Here is a 23,182-nt window from a genome sequence, read left to right as displayed (position 1 = left end):
ATCAAGTGATCATGGTTTACCAGAAATTGGGAGATCTAGCTTCCCAAACTAAAAGAAGCGAAGGTTTTATCTCGCTACATCTTCCCCGAGCGGGGGCTCAAGACATCTTGCTCCTGCAAGCCGCCAAAGCTCCAGCATGCCCCTAATGGCTCGTAGAACATCCTCCGTCTGTGGCATTTTCCCCCTGAAGACACATGCGTTCCTCACTTTCCAAAGCTCCCAGGTGATCAACAACAACATTGTCTTGAGGCCCTTTCTGCAGCTTTGAGGCGTCATGGCGACGAGCCGTTCCCAGTGTCTAAGAGAGTTGTGGTTCGATTCCTGCTCCTCTTTCAGTGCTGCACAGCCAAATCTAGAAGACATCGTCTGCCAGACTGATCGAGTGAATGGGCAGTCCCAGAAAAGGTGTGTGGAACTCTCCAAATTTCTGTTGCAACAGGTGCAGAAATACCCATTAGGCCATCCTCGATGTTGCAAGCGATCGTTGCACCATAACCTGTCCTTGAGGAGAAGCCAGGCAAAGATTTTCACTGTGCCTGGCGCCCAAGCCTTCTAGCATGCTACTTTGATCCCCGAGGAAGGGACATCATTGATTTGAAGATTGTACGCAGCCCTGGCCGAGTAAGAGCCGCCTCCTCTTCCGGCAACCCAGCTGATCTTGTCCTCCTCAGAGGAAAGCACGATGCATGCCCTCTGAATCTTCCTCCACATTTGCAAGAACTCCAGAGCGATCTCCGCAATGTTTCCATGTCGAAGATCTCGCACCCATTTGTCCTCTGTCAATGCATCTGCAACCGTCCTATTTTTCCTTCTTGAATGGTGGAACAGAGCAGGGAACTCGCGGTGCAGTGTGGAAGACCCGATCCAGTTGCTAGTCCAGAAGGGCGCCAATTTTTCGTTGCCCAACTGCACCGAGGTAGCAGATGAAAACATCTCGCGATCTTCATTGTCACATGGGGCTGGAAAGCTCATACAAGGTCTCCGCGGCTGCTGCCAAGTAAGCCATAGCCAGCGTAGCCTGAGAGCAGTACTAAAACGATGGAGGTCGAGCAACCCAACCCCCCCCCTTGGCTAGCGGGAGGCAAACATCTCCTCAGGCTACCTTGCACTTGGCGCCAGTTAAGTTTTCATCTTGAGCCCATAGGAATTGTCTCCGATCCTTGTCCACCTCTTTCAGGAATTTTTTTCGGCACTTTTAGAACAGTCATAGCAAAAACCGGCAGGGCTGTCAAAACTGCGCGCACCAGGACACGCCGACCGGCCATGTTCATCAGTTTTCCTTTCCATCCAGCCAACTTAAAGCGGATCCGGTCGATGATGAACTGAAAATGCACCAGTTTCAGCTTCCTTGGAGAGATTGGGAGCCCTAGGTAGGTGGTTGGGAAGTTGGACTGCTGCCCTCCAAAGTTTTCCAGAACTACCGATAGCTGAACATCACCGCAGTTTATTGGGATGACTGAAGATTTCTCTTGGTTCAGTTTCAGTCCCGTAGCCTCCCCAAATCTGCGAAGCAGGTATAGCAGCGTGTCCACTTCCTCCTTCACTGGATTTGCGAAAATGACAGCATCGTCAGCGTACAAACTAATCCGCATGCTAATGCCACGGCCCGGCAGATTAGCTATCATTTCCTCCTCTACAGTAGCCTCCAGGAGTCGGTGCAAGGGATCGATTGCCAAAATGAAAAGCAGGGGAGCGAGCGGGTCGCCCTGCCTGAATCCACAGCCATGGGATATGGTTGGGCCTTGCATTCCATTTAGCATACAGGAAGACTAAGCAGATGAGAGAAGCAACGCAATCCAATTTCTCCATCTGGGCGGGAAGCCCATTTTCTGCATGAGCTCGAGCAGATACTCCCAGGACACAGAATCAAAGGCTTTCGCTATATCTAACTTGAAGAACAGCGCCTTCTTCTTTGTTTTGTGCAACATCTTAACGCAGCTCTGAACATATTGATAACTATCATGTATGCATTTGCCTTTCTGGAAAGCATTCTGTGCTGGTGAAATGATTGCAGCAAGAACCCCCGCTAGCCTTGCAGAAAGAACTTTTGAGATGAGCTTGGCAACTGAGTGTATCAGGCTAATCGGCCGGTAGTGGTTGACCTCAGAGGCACCATTCTTCTTTGGGAGTAGCGTGATCACGGCACTGTTTATCTCTGCAAAGCTTTGCCCTGCCAGCTGATGGAACTTGTGAAAGACAGCCATTCCTGAATGATGTGCCAATAGGAGCGATAAAATTGTCACGTGAATCCGTCCGGCCCGGGTGCTTTATCTGTTGGGGAGGAAATGATAGCGGCCCAAACCTCCGCCATGGAGAACGGTGAGTCTAGGCCTTGCGGGTCGATTGTGGGGATGGCCAGCCTCTCCTAGTTAAGGGTGGTTTTCCGATCATCTTGCTTGCCCAAAAACTTGGTGAAATGGTCATGAAGGATCCTCTCTTTCCCTGCATGATCAAAAATCTCCGAGCCACCCTCCCTGAGAGAATGTATGAAATTTTTTCTTCTTCTAGCTCTCATTTTTGCATGGAAAAGCTTGGTGTTTGCATCTCCCGCGCACAGCTAGGTAATCCTTGAAGCTTGTTTTCGCCTGGCTCTTTCAATGGCTACCAGCCCTAACACTTTTAGCTTGAGTTGCTTTCTCGGATGAAACTCTGCAGTCGTGAGCCTTCTGCTTTCTCGAGCCACATCTAACAGGCGTATCACTTCATTTGCGATGTGCAGCTGCATTTTCGCTTTTCCAAAAGTGGCCTTGCTCCAGATCTTCAGGTCAGCCGCAGTCCGCTCGAGCTTCTTCTTGATTCGGACAAAAGGGCAGCCGTGTGGCACCGGCCTTTGCCAGGCATGAAGGACTGTTTCCGAGAAGTGTGGTAACTTAGGCCAAAAATTTTCAAACCTGAACCTAGCTTTTTGTGCTGGCGTGTCCACTGCAGCGAGCACCAGAGGACAGTGGTCGGAGAACGATGTTGAGGCAGCAACCAACAGATGATCGGGGTGCAAATCTTCCCAGCCCGCGTTGCAAAAAACTTTGTCAATGCTACAGAGAGTAGGGTTTTCCCTTTCATTACTCCATGTGAAACGCTGATTTTTGCACTTGATCTCCTTGAGTCCAGCTTGGTCTATGGCTCTGTGGAATTTTCCCATCATTCTCCTGTTTATGTTTGGATTGCTCTTGTCTCTAGCTTGATAGATCATATTGAAGTCCCCGTTGATCATCCACGGTTCATCAGAAGGAGGGGCAGCAGCAGTTATTTCCGCAAGGAAATTCTCTTTCTGCGCGTCATCTGTCGGGCCATAGACCGTGGTCATCCAAAAATGCCGCCCCAAGCTCAGTTCACGCACTTTTGCCGTGATGGAAAAGCCACCCAAATAGTGAGAAACTACGTCGACTGCATCTTTATCCCAGAAAATCGCCGCTCCACCTCTGGTCCCGATTGCAGGCAGCACTACACATCCCTGCAATCTACTACCGCCTATCTCACAAGCTACCACCATCGTCCAAGAATCGATTTTGGTTTCCTGTAGGCATAGCACCGCTACTCTATGAGAAGAAACTACGTCGCTAACGACCGTGCGCTTCGCCAGGCAGTTCAAACCTCTGACGTTCCAGGACATGAAGACTAAATTGCCGTCATACATCGAAGAAACTAAATCTACTCCGCCAACTGAAGATATTACTAACACAGAACGGGGACACCTTATAGCAGCACCAGGGGCGACGACGGCCACCAATAGCCCCAAAACCCCGTTGTCGATGATTAAGACACAACATCGAAGAACTACACATGAAGAGTAGACCTAACTCAAGCTGGTTTAGGACCAGCCGCTGGCGGAGACTAACTACTGCTAATACTACAGACATGATCAGACTTGCATGAGCTCCTCTGCATCGGCGATCCCCGCCATGCCCGCGGCGATATTGAGAGCTTCCTGGTCGAGGCCTGTCAGCTTGGCGATTGCAGCGATGTCGCCGTCGGAGAGGGGTTCCTGGAAACGCTTCATGATCTGCGCAGCCGCTTTTGGATTCATCTTGTCCTCGGGCCAAGCTCACCAAGCTCCTGGACGAGGCGCAACATCGCCCTCTGCGCCACCGGGGTGGAGATGCCAGCTGCTGCCTGCCGAGCACTACGACGGGAGGGGGCGGAGGTAGCCCTGGACTTGGGCGAAGCGGAGTGGCGAGGACGGGGAGGCTAGCTTGGGAGGATCGGAGGAGGGACCGCTGCAAACAGCTCGGCCGCCTGCGCCTGACTGCTGCCTATCTGCATGGACCCCACTTGCTGGATGACCGCGTCCATCTGGAAGCCCACCGTCGCTGCTGCAGGGGAGGCGATGCAGGGCAGCAGGCACGGCAGCATTTCCAGGCTCTCCTACTCGGCAGGCTTGGCGGTGGGTGGAGAAGGCGAGCGGCCACCATCTTCGAAAGCCAGAGGGGTGACCAGCGCCTCCTGAATGGCGTTCTCCATCTCCAGTTGCATGCAGTCCGTGCACGGGGGCGGAGAGAGGGCGCGACCGTTGTCAGAGAAGGAGAAGAACTGGGCCACCGGGTCTACCTCCATCGCTGGGGCGGCCGAGCGGAGGGGGAGTGGCGGGGTGGCGCGCAGGACTGGAGTGCCGGAGGCCCTCCCAGTGGCAGGGCGGCCATGACGACCAGCCGCGTGGCGGTGGCCGGCGGGCGATCTGTTGCAGCGTCGGCGCGCGTCCTTGATCACGTCTCCGTCGCAGCCCCTGGCGTGGCAGCCGCGACCGAGCAGGCGATCCTTCCAAGAACGGCTTGCGCCGGAACCACCACTTCCACCGTCCTCCTCATGGTCGCGAGCGCCCCCACCGAGCATAGGGCCACAGCCCCCAGCCCCGACGCGCGGCGCCCTGCTGCGGGCCCTGCCCTGCCCGTCTTCGACATGCGCCACCCAGGTGCCAGGCTCGATGCGCGGGAAGGGGCGGTCGTCGTCTTTGTCCGAGGAGGGCAGCCCGCTCTGGCCAGAGTGAGACGAGCGCGGCGAGAGGGGTGACCAATCCTCCAGCAGGTCGACATGGATAAGCAGGTCATAGCGCCGGACGCCGGGTGGCGGGGGGATGAGGCGGTCCGCGGGGGCGAGGCCGATGATCTCGTCCTTCCGGCCCGCACCCCGCCTGAGCACCCAGAGCGCGCACCTGGTGGGGATGTGGGCAACGTCCCAGACCCAGAGCCAGAACGCGAAGGTCCTGGTGTGCCCCCTCTCCAGGGTGCGCGAATCGAGCCGGTCGACGCGGCCGATGTTGCCGAAGGCCTCATCCGCACCCGGCAGCGACCAAAACTGCATGGGCAGGTCTTCCACCACAACGCGCATGTGATGATGAAACTTGAGGAGCGCGGCGTGGTCGTCTTCGTTCCAGGCCCTGATGAGGTACTTGCAGCCTTCAACCTTGATGACGTCGCGGCGCACGGCGTTGTCCTGGTGCGCAGGGAGGTCGAAGTGGACAAGGAAGGCTTCAGGCTGGTGGGCAGTGACGCGGAGCAGGTGCGGAGGGGTGGAGAGCTGCTCAAGGATGACCTTGCCCACCGCCGCGGGGGTGGTGGAGTGCGAGCGGTCCGCGGCAGTCAGGGTGACCACGTGCTGGCGCAGGACGTGCTTCTCAAGCTCCAACGCGGGGAGGCCACGATGACCTTGCGGCTCTCGCGCGGCCGCCTAGCCGGGTCGCAGAGAGCAAGGCTTGCCATGGGTGCAGGGGGGCGGAGGCGGGAAGACGACGCGGTCGCGGACCGGAGCTCTGCACTCCGCCGGGAACTTCAGGCGAGCACTGGCAGCCCCTCCTGGGCCACCGTTTCTGGGATTTTGCGGGCACTCCTTGCCAAAATGCCCAGCGCGCTTGCAAATGATGCAGCGGAGGGGATCCCGGCAGTCAACACGGCGGTGGCGCTTACTAAGGCAGCGGAAACATTTACCTCTAAACTGGCTTAAGAAGGCCTCCCTCCCAGCAATGGCATTGAAGGATCTGCGCCGGACCGGACGCGAGATCGAAGCACGTCCGCCTCGATCCGCCGAGCGGGAGCCTGCCCTCCCATTCTTCCGGGATTTGACCACCGTCCATCCCTCCTCCACCGGGTCGGCCTGGCCCGAAGAGGAAAAACTGGCCGGGGGGGCGAACATCCACGGATTTAAGGCGCGCCCGGCCCCCATCGGGGGACACCCCCAGATCCGGCGGTCCGAGCCGCGCACCGACCTTAGATGGACCGCCGCGCTGCAGGATTCGTGGAGTTGAAGTTGGATCTGACGCCGCAGCCGTCGAGGCCGCTGACCACGGGGAGGGGGCTGCGGGGAGCCGCCGGGTCGAAGCGAGGCTCCAGCGGACGGCGAGGGGCTCCGACAAGGCGAGAAGGGGAGGTTGGAGGCGCAGCTGGCGGCCATAATGGCTGGATTTGGTGGCCGGAGCGGCCTGCGGCGCGGCGTGGGGGGGGAGGGGGAGGTGACCCTGATCTGATGTGGGCGCACAAGCAAGAGCCGGTCTACCGTCTAGGAGTAGTACTGAAGGCCGCACATGCTATCCTAATTTTCATGGCGCACACTGTTCGCTCTTATGCCCCCTCCCAGGGAACAACTCAATCTTTCGTTTCCATACACCCTCCCGAGGGAATGATCTGACTGTAGCATGACACCCTCATATGATGTAGCATGGCACTTACTAGAAGCATGTATGGCAACTAGTCTGTATAGCATGGAAATTCTTAAACATGTGGATAACTTCACCTTTTTCACAGCCTAAAAATTTCTCTCTACCGCGGCATGTCAAATCCCTGAAATACGTCGCAATTCTCTCTACTATGGTGTGACTGATCTTCGAAACGCATGGCAATTCTTTCTGATGTAACATGGCAATTATTTTCTTAGCATGGCAAATCTCTCTGTAATAGCACGGCAAATCTCTGTGTTATAGCGTGACAATTTTTGAATGTTCTTCCAAAATGGCTATTTGAGGGAACATTTTCTGGTGCAGTCGTTCACTCAAATGAGCCTGCTTGAGGGAATGTTCGTTGTTTCCAAGGTCCTCTTAAAAGTAATGTTAGCATCCAATTTTGACGATCGTCTCCATAATTTCTTAAACTACATATACGTTTTCTGTCTCAAAACATGAACTACACATCGAAATATGAAACTATTTTTTTGAAATATAATTATTATTTTAATTTGGTACTCCCTCCGTTCCATAATTCTTATCATGATTTTAGTTCAAATTTGAAGAAATAATTTAAACTAAAACCATGACAAGAATTTTGGAATGTAGTCGTGACAATTTTGTAAATATATTCAAATGATTTTTATATGTTTATAAAAATGCATAGACATTTTATTTATATCACATAAGTATTCATTGCATATTTTTCTTATAAAAAATCAACGAAAGCCGGTACAAACATGAAGAAAAGCTATATCTTGCTTTTTGTAACTCATGGATACACCTTTTTTTTTTGTCTTTTTGAGAATAAGTCATAGATGCACCTCAACCGCAGATTCCCACGCGACCATGCCTAGGCCAGACCATATATGCGGATTTTCTTCACAAAGCGTCCACTGTTTTTCTTCTTTCCTTCACACAAGGCGAAGTATGTTACCAACCTAGACCAATCATACACTAGTTTTATTGCTATTTTTTTATTACTTTCTCCGTTTTGTTTTTTGTTTTGTTTTCCTTTTCCCATTTCTTTTGTTTTCTTCTTTTTATGTTTCATGTTTTCAATTTATTTTTTCCATAAATGTAAGAACATTTTGGTAAAATACGCCAAACGTTTTTTTGTTATATGAATATTTATTTTTAAAATTTTCATTTATGTTTCCTTTATTCCTTTCATTTTAAATACATGGTCCTTTTTACTTCTTTTTCTTTTCTGTTCTCCTATTAGTTCAATTTACTTTTAGTTTTTGCTCAATTTCCCTTTTTTCCTTTGGTTATCAAATTTTTGCCATTATGTTTTAAACAACGTGCAAACAATTTTATTAATTATTCACATTTTTTAATGTTCATTGTGTATTTATTGAAGTGTTCATTGTAAATTTTCAAAAATGGTTCATCAAGGACTTGAAAATAATGTACGTGTATAACAAAATGTTTATCATACTTTTCATAAAAGGTTCATCTTGCATTTTAAAGTGTTCAACACCTATTTTTCAAAAAGTTCAGGAGTATATTTGAAGAAAATCATTATATTTTCTTTAAATTATTTTCATGTATTTATAAGATGTTCATTATTTTTTCAAAAAGTATCTATAGTATATTTTTTAAGAAAATATTGTGTATTTGGAAAAATTGTGCATCATGTATGAAAATTATTAATCCCGCTTTTCGAAAAGGGTCATTGTGCATTTTAAAATTGTTCATAGTGTATTTGTAAAATATGTTCACAGGTATATTCAAGAAATAGTAACCGTGTTTAAGAAAATATTCATTCTGTTTCTGAAAAGTTTACAGTATGTTTTTCATGTTTAAAAAAATGTTCGTCGTGTATATGAAAATTGGTCGTATTGTTGTTCATGAAATATGCAAACAAATTTGAGTTTACATGAACATATTTTAATACACTACAAATATTTCTGAAGTACACGATTAACATTTAATATATGATGAACACTAGCTTCCATTCAGTTTCACATTTACATCTTTTATTTATTTTCATTTTTGTTACTTTTATATTTATTTTAATTTTTGTTCATTTTTCATCTACGAACAATAAATATCAGTTTTAAAAATGCTAGCATTTTCTTAAATTCTTACTATTTTTATTACAAAATCACTAAATTGATGGAAGATCGGTGGCCGAGCTTGCCCTATTCATCTTCGCCCTAGTCCCTCGTCGTTGCCATAAGTGCCGCATTGTGCAGGAGGGCCTTCACCTTAGATGTTGGTGCCGGGACATCCAAGGCGCTCTCAAGCTTGTCATCGTGGTGCAACACATTGACCTCGGGCGGCACCTCTGCTTGTTTGCTCCTCGGCTAAGCCAGGTAAGCTCTACTGGAAGTGGACCACCTTAGTGTAGTACACCACCAAGTCTTGCTACTCAACGCTCTTTGTTGGCTCTTGCAAGGATTCCCCTTGGAGGCTCACTTGGAAGAGTTGTTTTTCACTACGAATCAAGATCTTTATATGATTGGCTTTGCAGAACCGATGTTGGACGACCAACTGCCTTGCTTGTCGTGGCCTTCCCCACTCGCCTTCCTGCATGCTCTGTGATCAAGAGGTCGAGAACATGCAACATATCCTCGTAGGATGCCCCTTCTCTAGGCAGGTCTGGCATGAGGTTCTCGCTTGGGCTCAAACCAGAGCGAGCATCCCCCATTGTGACCTTCCCTTTCGCTCTTGATGGGAAAACACATGTGATCACACTCCATCTTCTCTACGCAAGGCTATCTCCTCCCTCATCAACCTCATTGCTTGGTGGCTGTGGAAACACCGGAATAGCAGCGTCTTCAAGGGCAATCAATCGTCTATCCCTCTGGCCCTGATCATCCAGGATGAGGCGCGTCTTTGGGCTGAGGCTGACCCATAGGGCTTAGAAACATCATTCCTGAGAGTTAGCCATTAGTTTACTTTTGGGGCAGAGTAACCCTTTCTCCCTTCTGCTCTGCTACTCACTACACTACAAAATTTGCTCTATTCAGTGACAAAAACCCTGGCGATTACCGTTGTTAAACTCGCGTTGATTCAAACCAAGTTCAAATTCAAATTTAAATAAAGCCAAAAATTTAGAAAATCTTTTAAAACTTTGAAAATTCATATAAAATAATCTGTAACTTGGATGAAAAAGTTTTGTACATGAAAGTTGCTCAGAACGACGAGAGGAATCCGAATACGCGGTCCGTTCGTCCGCCACACATCCCTAGCAATCTGAACATGGAACTTTCCCTCTCCGGTCGTCTGTCTGACACAGGTCCTGAACCGGAAATACCTTCCTGGTTGAATTTCCCCTCCGCCTGCAACGTGTAGTACTACGTTAGGACAACCCTAGCTCTGCCTATCGTCATGTAATGCTTAGTGATGCATTTTTTTGCTCTGTATTTACTGTTTCTTCCCCCTCTTCTCTCCGGTAGACCCCGAGACCGATGTCGCCCCTATGATCGACTACGTCACATGTCACATCCCTAGCTTCTGGCAATGCACTAGGCTAGCCTCATGAGTGTCATCATGTTTAAGTTTCAAATGAACTTGAAATGGGGATTGTTTAAACCCTAGCATCAAAGGAATTCACTAGGTTCACCTAAAATATTTTCAGTAAATCCAAATGGCTTTCAAAAATGTTCATCATTTATGGAAAATGCTGTAAACAATAACCAGAGGTGATGCACATTTTTCCATGACCTATTTGGGCCCTGAATTAAATCATACTCTATTTGCATTTGGACATTTAAATGTTATAAAATATTTTAAATGTCCAAATAATCATAAACTTAAATGTTTACTGTTGGATATATTCCAAACAGTGGGCTTGAGCAAGTTTCATGATTTTTGAGTGTGCCTAAGTATTTTAAATAAAGCCCTGACACTACAGAAGAAATAGAAAAAAACAGAAAAGAATTAGAAAGAGAGAGAGAGAGAGAGAGAGAGAAAACCCACCTGAGGTTACCTGCGTAGCCACCTGGTGGCCCACTTACCTGGCCCAGCCCACCCCGAGCCGCCACCGTCTCCCACCTCGTGCCAGAAGGACGCGAGGCGTGTGGCCACCGCGCACCGGCACGCGCGCGGCCACCTCCTCCCTGCCTGCCTGGCTCCTCCTCGACGCGTCCGGATGACGCCACGCGACCCCAGAGCCGTCTGGCTCTCCCTCTCTCTCTCCCGCACGCTCTCCCCCTCCTCTGTTCTCCTCACCGAACGCGCCCGCCACCGCCGACGAGAACCACCGTGGCCACCGCGCTCCCCTCGCCCCTCCTCTTGGTCCACGAGCTCTGCTACGACACGAAGCTGCTCCACGCCGAAGCACACGAGCCCGGAAACACCATAACGTCACCATCGATCGTTCTTCTCCAAGCACGGCCGTCGGACTCCATCGACGGATTCGTCGCCGTCACGACTTCCCCGAGCCCGCCGAGCTTCCCGTCTGATGCACCGTGAGCACCTCTCCATTTCCCCCCTGTCCCATTCTTCTACCGCGTCCTCTAGCACCGATTCCGCCATGGCCGAAGCTCGCCGTCTGCCATGGCCGCTGGACCTGCTGCTGCGGAGCCTTCCTCGACCGCGCTGCTATTCTTCGTGCTCCTGGAACACCGTAGTTGCTGCTTCGCTGCTTGCTTTGATCGCCCGCTTGCTCTAACACCGCGCCCGTGCACGACCGAACTCCGGTCACCGTCCAACTCGCCGCCGCCGCTACAGCTTGCACTAGCACCAGCCACCACAACCGCTGGATGCGCACGAGTCCCAGCTCGCCGTAGAACCCAATCGCGCCCTAAACTGTGCCCTGTAGCGCGAACCCGACGCGTCTCCGCCGCTCCATTGGTAGCCGCCGGCCTTGTTGGAAATATGCCCTAGAGGCAATAATAAATTAGTTATTATTATATCATATTTCATTGTTCATGATAATCATTTATTATCCATGCTAGAATTGTATTGATAGGAAACTCAGATAAATGTGTGGATAAATAGACAACACCATGTCCCTAGTAAGCCTCTAGTTGACTAGCTCGTTGATCAATAGATGGTTACAGTTTCCTGACCGTGGACATTGGATGCCGTTGATAACGGGATCACATCATTAGGAGAATGATGTGATGGACAAGACCCAATCCTAAGCCTAGCACAAGATCGTGCAGTTCGTATGCTAAAGCTTTTCTAATGTCAAGTATCATTTCCTTAGACCATGAGATTGTGCAACTCCCGGATACCGTAGGAGTGCTTTGGGTGTGCCAAACGTCACAATGTAACTGGGTGGCTATAAAGGTACACTACAGGTATCTCCGAAAGTGTCTATTGGGTTGGCACGAATCGAGACTGGGATTTTGTCACTCCGTGTAAACGGAGAGGTATCTCTGGGCCCACTCGGTAGGACATCATCATAATGTGCACAATGTGACCAAGGAGTTGATCACGGGATGATGTGTCACGGAATGAGTAAAGAGACTTGCCGGTAACGAGATTAAACAAGGTATCGGGATACCGACGACCGAATCTCGGGCAAGTACTATACCGCTAGACAAAGGGAATTGAATACGGGATTGATTGAATCCTCGACATCGTGGTTCATCTGATGAGATCATCGTGGAACATGTGGGAGCCAACATGGGTATCCAGATCCCTCTGTTGGTTATTGGCCGGAGAGTTGTCTCGGTCATGTCTGCATGGTTCCCGAACCCGTAGGGTCTACACACTTAAGGTTCGATGACACTAGGGTTATTAGGAAGACTTGTATGTGATTACTGAATGTTGTTCGAAGTCCCGGATGAGATCCCGGACATCACGAGGAGTTCCAAAATGGTCCAGAGGTAAAGATTTATATATGGAAAGTTGTTGTTCGGGTTCCGAGAAAAGTTTGGTTTTTTTTCGGTATTGTACCGGGAAGCTTCCGGAAGGTTCCGGAGGATTCCGGAGGGGTCCAGAGGTCCGGAAAATGTTCCATCACGTCCAATACAGCAGCATGGGCTGTAGGGGGGCGCCCTACCCTTAATGGGCCAAGGGCACCATCCCCCCCAAGGCCCATGCGCATGGGAGAGGGGAAACCCTAAGGGGGAGGGCCTCCACTTGACTTGGGAGGCACTCCTCCCTCCCTTGGCCGCCGCCCCCAACCCTAGATGGGATCTAAGGGGGGCCGGCCCCCTCTCTCCCCACCTATAAATAGTGGAGGGGTGGGAGGGCGGCCACACCCTTGAACCTGGCGTAGCCCCTCCCCTCCAATACCTCTCCTCCTCCGCGTGAGCTTGGCGAAGCCCTGCCGGAGAACTGCCACTCCATCACCACCACGCCGTCGTGCTGCTGTTGGACTCTCTTCCTCAACCTCTCCCTCCTCCTTGCTGGATCAAGGCATGGGAGACGTCTCCGTTCCGTACGTGTGTTGAACGCGGAGGTGTCGTCCGTTCGGCGCTAGGATCATCGGTGATTTGGATCACGACGAGTACGACTCCATCAACCCCGTTCACTTGAACGCTTCCGCTTAGCGATCTACAAGGGTATGTAGATGCACTCTCCTTCCCCTCGTTGCTAGATTACTCCATAGATTGAACTTGGTGATGCGTAGAAAATTTTAAATTTCTGCTACGATCCCCAACAGTGGCATCATGAGCTAGGTCTATGCGTAGTTTCTATGCACGAGTAGAACACAAAGCAGTTGTGGGCGTCGATATTGTCAATTTACTTGCCGTTACTAGTCTTATCTTGATTCGGCGGCATCGTGGGATGAAGCGGCCCGGACCGACCTTACACGTACTCTTACGTGAGACTGGTTCCACCCACTGACATGCACTAGTTGCATAAGGTGGCTAGCGTGTGTCTGTCTCTCTCACTTTAGTCGGATCGGATTCGATGAAAAGGGTCCTTATGAAGGGTAAATAGAAATTGGCATATCACGTTGTGGTTTTCGCGTAGGTAAGAAACGTTCTTGCTAGAAATCTATAGCAGCCACGTAAAAACTTGCAACAACAATTAGAGGACGTCTAACTTGTTTTTGCAGCATATGCCTTGTGATGTGATATGGCCAAAAGGATGTGATGAATGATATATGTGATGTATGAGATTGATCATGTTCTTGCAATAGGAATCACGACTTGCATGTCGATGAGTATGACAACCGGCAGGAGCCATAGGAGTTGTCTTAATTTATTTATGACCCACGTGTCAACATAAACATCATGTAATTACTTTACTTTATTGCTAAAGCATTAGCCATAGTAGTAGAAGTAATAGATGATGAGACAACTTCAAGAAGACACAATGATGGAGATCATGATGATGGAGATCATGGTGTCATGCCGGTGACAACGATGATCATGGAGCCCCGAAGATGGAGATCAAAAGGAGCAAAATGATATTGGCCATATCATGTCACTATTTGATTGCATGTGATGTTTATCATGTTTTACATCTTATTTGCTTAGAAAGACGGTAGCTTAAATAAGATGATCCCTCACTAAAATTTCAAGAAAAGTGTTCCCCTTAACTGTGCACCGTTGCGAAGGTTCGTTGTTTCGAAGCACCACGTGATGATCGGGTGTGATAGATTCTAACGTTCGAATACAATGGGTGTTGACGAGCCTAGCATGTACAGACATGGCCTCGGGACACATGCGAAACACTTAGGTTGACTTGACGAGCCTAGCATGTACAGACATGGCCTCGGAACACGGAAGACCGAAAGGTCGAACATGAGTCGTATAGAAGATACGATCAACATGAGATGTTCACCGTTGATGACTAGTCCGTCTCACGTGATGATCAGACACGGCCTAGTCGATTCGGATCATGTTTCACTTAGATGACTAGAGGGATGTCTATCTGAGTGGGAGTTCATTAAATAATTTGATTAGATGAACTCAATTATCATGAACATAGTCTAAATTGTCTTTGCAAATATGTTGTAGATAAATAGCTCACGTTGTAGCTCCCTGTTTCAATACATTCCTAGAGAAAGATTAAGTTGAAAGATATTGTAAGCAATGATGCGGACTGGGTCCCTAGTCCGAGGAGTGTCCTCACTGCTACACAGAAGGCTTACGTCTTTGATGCACCGCTCGATGTGCAAACCCCTACAACGTCGTCTATGGATGTTGTGAACACCTGACAGACACGTCCTGATGACTACTTGATAGTTTAGTGCACCATACTTTACGGCTTAGAATCGGGATTCCAATGACGTTTTGAACGCCATAGAACATATGAGATGTTCCAAGAGCTGAAATTGGGATTTCAGGCTCATGGCCGTGTTGAGAGGTGTGAGACCTCTGACAAGTTCTTTTGCCAACAAGATGGAGGAGAATAGCTCAGCTAGTGAGCATGTGCTCAGAATGTCTGGGTGCTACAATCACTTAAATCAAGTGGGAGTTAAACTTCCAGATAAGATAGTGATTGATAGAGTTCTCTAGCCACTATCACTAAGCTACTAGATCTTCATGATGAACTATGAAATGCAAGGGATGGAATTGATCCCGGAGCTGTTCGCGGTGCTTAAGACCGCAAAAGGTAGAAATCAAGAAGGAGCATCAAGTGTTGATGGTTTAACAAGACCACTGGTTTCAAGAAGGGCAAGGGCTAGAAGGGAAACTTCATGGATGGCAAACCAGTTGCCGCTCCAGTGAAGGAACCCAAACTCGAGACTAAGTGCTTCTATTGTAAGGGGAACGGTCACTGGTAGCGGAATTACCCCAAATGCATGGTAGATAAGAAGGCTGGCAACTTCAACAAAGTATATACGTGTTATTAATGTGTACCTCACTAGTACTCCTGGTAGCACCTGGGTATTGGATACCGGTTCAGTTGCTATTGTTGGTGACTTGAAGCAAAAGCTACGGACTAAACGGAGACTGGCTAAGGGCGAGGTGACGATGTGTGTTGGAAGTGTTTCCAAAGTTGATGAGATCACCATCGCACGCTCCATCTGCCTTCGGGATTAGTATTGAACCTAGATAAATGTTATCAGGTGTCTACGTTGAGCATGAATATGATTAGATCATGTTCATTGCAATACGGTTATTCATTTAAGTTATAGAATAATGGTTATTCTGTTTACATGAATAATACCTTTCATGGTCATGCACCCTATGTGAATGGTTCATTGAATCTCGGTCGTGGTAATACACATGTTCATGCCAAAAGATGTAGAGTTAATAATGATAGTACCACTTTCTTGTGGCACTGCCGCTTAGGTCATATTGGCGTAAGATGCATGAAGAAACTCCATGTCGATGGATGTTTGGAGTCACTTGATTTTGAATCGCTTGACACATGCGAGCCATGCCTCATGGGCAGGATGACTAAGACCCCGTTTTCAGGTACAATGAAACAGGCAAGTGACTTGTTGGAAATCATACATGTTGATGCGTGTGATCCAATGAGAATTGAAGCGTGCGGTGGATATCGCTATTTTCTCATCTTCACTGACGATTTGAGTAGATATAGGTATATTTACTTAATGAAGCACAAGTCTGAAACATTTGAAAAGTTCAAGCGGTTTCAGAGTGAAGTTAAGAACCAGCATAACAAGAAGATCAAATTCCTACGATCTGATCGATGAGAATTTCTAAGTTATGAGTTTGGCAATCACTTAAGACATTGTGAAATTGTTTCACAGTTGAAGCCACCTGGAACACCACAGTTGTAATGGTGTATCCAGACGTCGTAATCGAACCTTATGAGATATGGTGCGATCTATGATGTCTCTTACCGATCTACCGTTTTCATTTTGAGGTTATGCGTTAGAGACAACTGCATTCACTTTAGATAGGACACCATCTAAGTCCGTTGAGACGACATCGTAAGAATATGGTTTGGCAAGAAACCAAAGTTGTCGTTTCTTAATGTTTGGGGCTACGATGCTTAAGGCTTCAGCCGAAGAAGCTCAAACCCAAAGCGGACAAACACATCTTCATAGGATACCCAAAGGTGATAGTTGGGTATACCTTCTATCTCAGATCCGAGGGCAAATTGTTTGTTGCTAAGAACGGGTCCTTTCTCGAGAAGGCGTTTCTCTCGAAAGAATTGAGTGGGAGGAAGATAGAACTTGATGAGGTTGTCGAACCTTTACTTCAACCAGAGAGTGATGCAACACAGAAAGATGTTTTCTGTGGCACCTACGTCTGTTGAATAGGAAGTTAATGATAGTGATCATGAATCTTCAGATCAATTTGCTATGGAACCTCGTAGGTCGACAAGGATATGTACTACTCCTGAGTGGTACGGTAATCCTGTCTTAGATATCATGTTGTTAGACAACAATGAACCTACGAGCTATGGAGAAGCGATGGTGGGCCCGTATTCTGACAAATGGTTAGAAGCCATGAAATCCGAGATAGGATCCATGTATCAGAACAAAGTATGGACTTTGGTGGACTTGCCCGATGATCGGCAAGCCATTGAGATAAATGGATCTTTAAGAAGAAGACGGACGTGGGCGGTAATGTTACCGTCTATGAAGCTCGACTTGTGGGAAAGAGTTTTTTCACAAGTTCAAGGAGTTGACTACGATGAGAATTTCTCACCCGTAGTGATGCTTAAGTCCATCGGAACCATGTCAGCATTAGCTGTATTTTTTCGATTATGAAATCTTACAGATGGATGTCAATCAAGTTTTCTTACCAGTTTTCATAACAAAAGTTGTATGTGATACAATAAAAGATTTTGTTGATCCTAAGGATGCTAAAAGGTATGCTGGCTCCAGCAATCCTTCTATGGACTAGAGCAAGCATCTCGGAATCGGAATATATGTTTTGATGGAGTGATCAAAGCTTTTAGGTTTTTACAATGTTTGCTAGAAACTTGTATTTACAAGAAAGTGAGTCGGAGCACTACAACATTTCTGATAAGTATATGTGGATGACATATTGTTGATCCGAAATAATGTAGAATTTCTGAAAGCATAAATGGTTGTTTGAAGAGTGTTTTTCAAAGGAAGACCTGGATAAAGCTGCTTACATATTGGGCATCAAGATCTATAGAGATAGATCAAGACGCCTGATGGTACTTTCAAAGAACGCACACCTTGACATGTTTTTGAAGGAGTTCAAAATAGGTCAGTTAAAGAAGGGGTTCTTACCTGAGTTGTAAGGTGTGAAGTTGAGTAAGACTCGAAGATTGACCACGGCAGAAGAAAGAGGAAGGACGAAGGTCGTCCCCTATGCTTTTGTCATAGGCTCTATACGGTATACCATGCTAGTACCGCACCAGATGTGTGCCTTGCCACATGTCTGGCAAGAGGGTACAAAGGTGATCTAGGAATGGATCACCAGATAGCAGTCAAAAATTATCCTTAGAGGAACAAGGAAATGTTTCTCGGTTATGGAGGTGATAAAGAGTTCGACGTAAAGAGTTACGTCGATGCAAGCTTAACACCTATCCGGATAGCTCTAAGTAGAGATACCGGATACGTATAATGGAGCAACAATTTGGAATAGCTCCAAGTGGAACGTGGTAGCAGCATCTACGATATGACATAAAGTTTTGCGAAATACATAGGGATCTGGATATGGCAAGACCCGTTGACTACAACCTCTCTCACAAGCATAACATGATCAAACCCAGAACTCATTGACTGTTAATCACATAGTGATGTGAACTAGATTATTGAGTCTAGTAAACTCCTTGGATGTTGGTCACATGGCGATGTGACCTGTGAGTGTTAATCACATGGCGATGTGAACTAGATTATTGACTCTAATGCAAGTGGGAGACTGTTGGAAATATGCCCTAGAGGCAATAATAAATTAGTTATTATTATATCATATTTCATTGTTCATGATAATCATTTATTATCCATGCTAGAATTGTATTGATAGGAAACTCAGATACATGTGTGGATAAATAGACAACACCATGTCCCTAGTAAGCCTCTAGTTGACTAGCTCGTTGATCAATAGATGGTTATGGTTTCCTGACCATGGACATTGGATCTCGTTGATAACGGGATCACATCATTAGGAGAATGATGTGATGGACAAGACCCAATCCTAAGCCTAGCACAATATCGTGCAATTCATATGCTAAAGCTTTTCTAATGTCAAGTATCATTTTCTTAGACCATGAGATTGTGCGACTCCCGGATACCGTAGGAGTGCTTTGGGTGTGCTAAACGTCACAACGTAACTGGGTGGCTATAAAGGTACACTACAGGTATCTCCGAAAGTGTCTGTTGGGTTGGCACGAATCGAGACTGGGATTTTGTAACTCCGTGTAAACCGAGAGGTATCTCTGGGCCCACTCGGTAGGACATCATCATAATGTGCACAATGTGACCAAGGAGTTGATCACGGGATGATATGTTACGGAACGAGTAAAGAGACTTGCCGGTAACGAGATTGAACAAGGTATCGGGATACCGACGATCGAATCTCGGGCAAGTACTATACCGCTAGACAAAGGGAATTGAATACGGGATTTATTGAATCCTCGACATCGTGGTTCATCCGATGAGATCATCGTGGAACATGTGGGAGCCAACATGGGTATCCAGATCCCGCTGTTGGTTATTGGCCGGAGAGTTGTCTCAGTCATGTCTGCATGGTTACCGAACCCGTAGGGTCTACACACTTAAGGTTCGATGACGCTAGGGTTATTAGGAAGACTTGTATGTGATTACCGAATGTTGTTTGAAGTCCCGGATGAGATCCCGGACGTCACGAGGAGTTCCGGAATGGTCCGGAGGTAAAGATTTATATATGGAAAGTTGTTGTTCGGGTTCCGGGAAAAGTTCGTTTTTTTCCGGTATTGTACCGGGAAGCATCCGGAAGGTTCCGGAGGATTCCGGAGGGGTCCGGAGGTCCAAAAAATGTTCCACCACATCCAATACAGCAGCATGGGCTGTAGGGGGGCGCCCTAACCTTAATGGGCCAAGGGACCAGCCCCCCCCCATGGCCCATGCGCATGGGAGAGGGGAAACCCTAAGGGGGAGGGCCTCCACTAGACTTGGGAGGCACTCCTCCCCCCCTTGGCCGTCGCCCCCAACCCTAGATGGGATCTAAGGGGGGCTGGCCTCCTCTCTCCCCACCTATAAATAGTGGAGGGGTGGGAGGGTGGCCACACCCTTGAACCTGGCGCAGCCCCTCCCCTCCAATACCTCTCCTCCTCCGCGTGAGCTTGGCGAAGCCCTGCCGGAGAACTGCCACTCCATCACCACCACGCCGTCGTGCTGCTGTTGGACTCTCTTCCTCAACCTGTCCCTCCTCCTTGCTGGATCAAGGCGTGGGAGACGTCTCCATTCCGTACGTGTGTTGAACGCGGAGGTGTCGTCCGTTCGGCGCTAGGATCATCGGTGATTTGGATCACGACGAATACGACTCCATCAACCCCGTTTACTTGAACGCTTCCGCTTAGCGATCTACAAGGGTATGTAGATGCACTCTCCATCCCCTCGTTGCTAGATTACTCCTTCCCCTTGTTCATTCCGATACAATCCCACTCTCTCGCTCCTGCTCTCTTTTACTGCATTAGGACAACAGCGATTCAACTGTTACATGCTGCGGTAGTTGAACCCCTTTCCTCTGCATGACCTGTCATTGCCATAGTAAATAGATGAAACCCACTAGCATGAGTAGGAATTGTTTGAGCCCTGATGTGCCTACTCATTCATGATTGTTTTTCATGCCTGCTACTGCTTAGAGTTGAGTCAGGTCCGATTCATCGGGGATGAATTGGAATGTGGTGAACATGTCCTACTGTTGAGAGCTAAGTGTGTGAACACGATTTGGTAAAGGTAGTGGTGAGAGGCCATGTAGGAGTACATGGTGGGTTGTCTCATTGCATCTGTCCTCAGGAACCGAGTTCTGTGTTTGTGATCCATGAACAGTTACTACCACACATTGGGCTCCGGGCGCTCCAAGCTCTCTCGACTTATTAATCAACTCGATCTCTGTCCAGGAGTTGCAACTAGTTTCTGGTGTTTGTAGGTAGTGTTAGTAGTCTACCAAGTGGCACCCGGTACAAGTGGGCTTGGGACAGACTAGGCACAGTGGCACGGTGTACCAAGTGGCACCCGGATGGTGGGCTTGGGAACCCTGCTCACATCGTTTGGGGCCGTGAGCGACACCCCGGCCGGATCTCCTTACGGATGGAACCCGAATAGGCGATAAACCTGGACGAGAGACTTGTGTGATTAGTCAGGTTGTGACCGACTCCCTCACCAGGCTTCCGCTTGAAGGTTGCCGAGATACACGACGTGTACATGGTGGTAAGTGGCGAGAGCATGTGTGAAGAAGTACACCCCTGCAAGGTTATCATTATCTATTCGAATAGCCGGATTCCTCAGATATGGAAACTTGGACCCCTTGCATAGTTCATAGATAAGTGAAAGTGGATACTCTAAAACTCGCAAGATAAGCGTGAGTGTTATGGATGGCGTTCTCGTAGGGAGACGGGACCGGAGCGGATCCATAGTGGTGTATTGATATGGTGAATATGTGGACTCGTGTGCGCCACCTCAAAGAGTTACTTGCAGTCATAGTTTAGGATAGCCACTGAGTCAAAGCTGGCTTGCTACAGTTAAACTCCACCACCCCTTTGATGATACCGATGCATATGTAGTTAGTTCTGATGTAAGTCTTGTTGGGTACATTTGTACTCACGTTTGCTTAATTTATATTTTGCAGAGAGACTTCAGTCTCGCTAGTAGTTCCACGTGGACTTCGACGTTTAGCTCGTTACCTCAGCTACGATCTTGTACCCTTGGGAGGGTCTTGTAGATAGTCAGACTTCTCAGCCTTCTTCATTTGTAGTTGTCTGTACTCACACAAGTTAAGCTTCCATATGCGCTTGTTGCTTGTATACTCTGTATGTTGGGTCATGAGACCCATGTTTGTAATATCTCGCTCCTCGGAGCCTAATGAATAAATACTTGAGTCGTAGAGTTATGTTGTGATGCCATGTTGTATTTACACATATCGAGCATATTGTGTGTATGATTGAAATGCTTGGTATGTGTGGGATCCGACAATCTAGTTGTTTATCCTTGGCAGCCTCTCTTATGGGGAAATGTAGTCTAGTGCTTCCATGAGCCATAGTAGTCCACTACAGCCCGGTTCACCAGAGTCCTGCTAGCCCAGCACTACTGCTCAGGGCACTTGACTAGCCAGCATGTGTTTCACTTCGTTCCTGTGTCTGTTCCTTCGGGGAAATGTCACGCAGTGACATCCTGAGTCCTGCCTAGCCTGCTACAGCCCGGGTTCCCGGAGTCCTGTTAGACCAGTGCTACAGCCCGGATTCACACGCTGCTGACCGACATGCTCGATGTGATTCATGTATGCCTGTCCCCATAGGTTGGTGCCGCTTTGGGTTCACGACTAGCCATGTCGGCCCGGGTTCTCTGTCATATGGATGCTAGCGACACTATCATATACGTGAGCCAAAAGGCACAAACGGTCCCGGGCCATGGTAAGGCGACACCCGTGGGAATACCGTGCGTGAGGCTACAAAGTGATATGAGGTGTTACCGGCTAGATCGATGTGACTTCGAATCGGGGTTCTGACAGTTTTGGTATCGGAGCCTGACTGCCTGTAGGATTACCAAGCCAAACTGGTCGAAGTCGTGTCTAGAAATGCTTTAGTTATGTAAGGGAATTGATTGTGGATGGGAACGTAAGGCTCTTTTTACTCCTTATACCTCATGCCCTCTGATCTGAGTTACCCTCTTCTCTTCTACGGGATTAAGAACTAGGCTTCTCATCTTTCTATCAGGATCACATGTTACTAATCCATAGACTTGTAGGATTGATGGATTCAAGTCTCAGTTCAGTTACTATTACTTCTATATGTTCATAGTTGGCCTCAGTACATTGATGTTGTGATGTTGAGTGGTCATGGCACTATTTTGCAGGATGTCTCAAAATATTTTTGAGCATTTACAGCCGTTATGCTGTCCGAGTCATCCTAGGTTTCTAAATAGTCTGATGCACTTGCAAATCTTTCCTCCATATTCCCGTTGTATTTTTGGGCCAGATTGAGCACACTAATTGGAGTTAGTATTATGACCCTAGGTGTCCTCGAGAATTTAGCAATGCTTTCGTATCCCCAGTGTGATGATTCTGGCCACCATTCTCGGAAGCATCTAGTGATGCCATTTAGTTAGTAGGTATTGTACTCCTGGGTTTTGAACCCGAGATTCACCCTACTTAGTGTTGTTAGTATTTGCTAGTTCCCTTAAGATATTAGTAACCTTGTGATAGTCCTCGAGGTCCATGGTATATTGTTCTTCCAATACCATGAGCCAATATGGCAGAAGTTCTATTGAACCAAAACATCACAATAAGAGTGCTCTTGATGAGCTCTCCTATATTGTGACTCTGCCAGTTCAACCTTTCTGCATGGGTTATCCGGAAGAAATAACATGCTAATCCATGCATCCATAACTCAGAAAATTGTATGTTCCTTTGAGTTGTCCCTCTTTAGTTGTATTCTGACCCTCGTCCATCAATTGATAGTCAGGAGTAGTTGTGCATTCGTGTTATCGATGCTTATTATTCTTGTGGTCCGTCGAACCATTCTATTTTCAGAATGACTAGGAGAAACAAACTCCAGTACCTCATCCATATCTAGGATTGG

The 23,182-nt window shown here is 47.8% G+C and overlaps 1 protein-coding gene and 1 pseudogene across 1 annotated transcript; both read right to left on the bottom strand.

The window, feature by feature from the left end:
* Nucleotides 1–552: 552 nt before the first annotated feature.
* LOC147991869 (uncharacterized) lies at nt 553–933 on the bottom strand. Its single transcript, XM_087538846.1, has one exon. It carries the CDS (start codon nt 931–933, stop codon nt 553–555), a length of 381 nt encoding a protein of 126 aa, XP_087394972.1.
* A 2,926-nt stretch (nt 934–3,859) lies between these two features.
* Nucleotides 3,860–5,484, bottom strand: LOC125532945 (uncharacterized; annotated as a pseudogene).
* Between the last annotated feature and the right edge of the window lie 17,698 nt (nt 5,485–23,182).

Source organism: Triticum urartu, chromosome 1A (genome assembly GCF_056163025.1).
Source record: "Triticum urartu cultivar PI428250 chromosome 1A, HENAU_Tu73, whole genome shotgun sequence".
Classification (NCBI taxonomy): Eukaryota; Viridiplantae; Streptophyta; class Magnoliopsida; order Poales; family Poaceae; genus Triticum; species Triticum urartu.
Note: the sequence above shows the minus strand (reverse complement) of the source record. Positions and strands in the feature narration are given on the sequence as shown.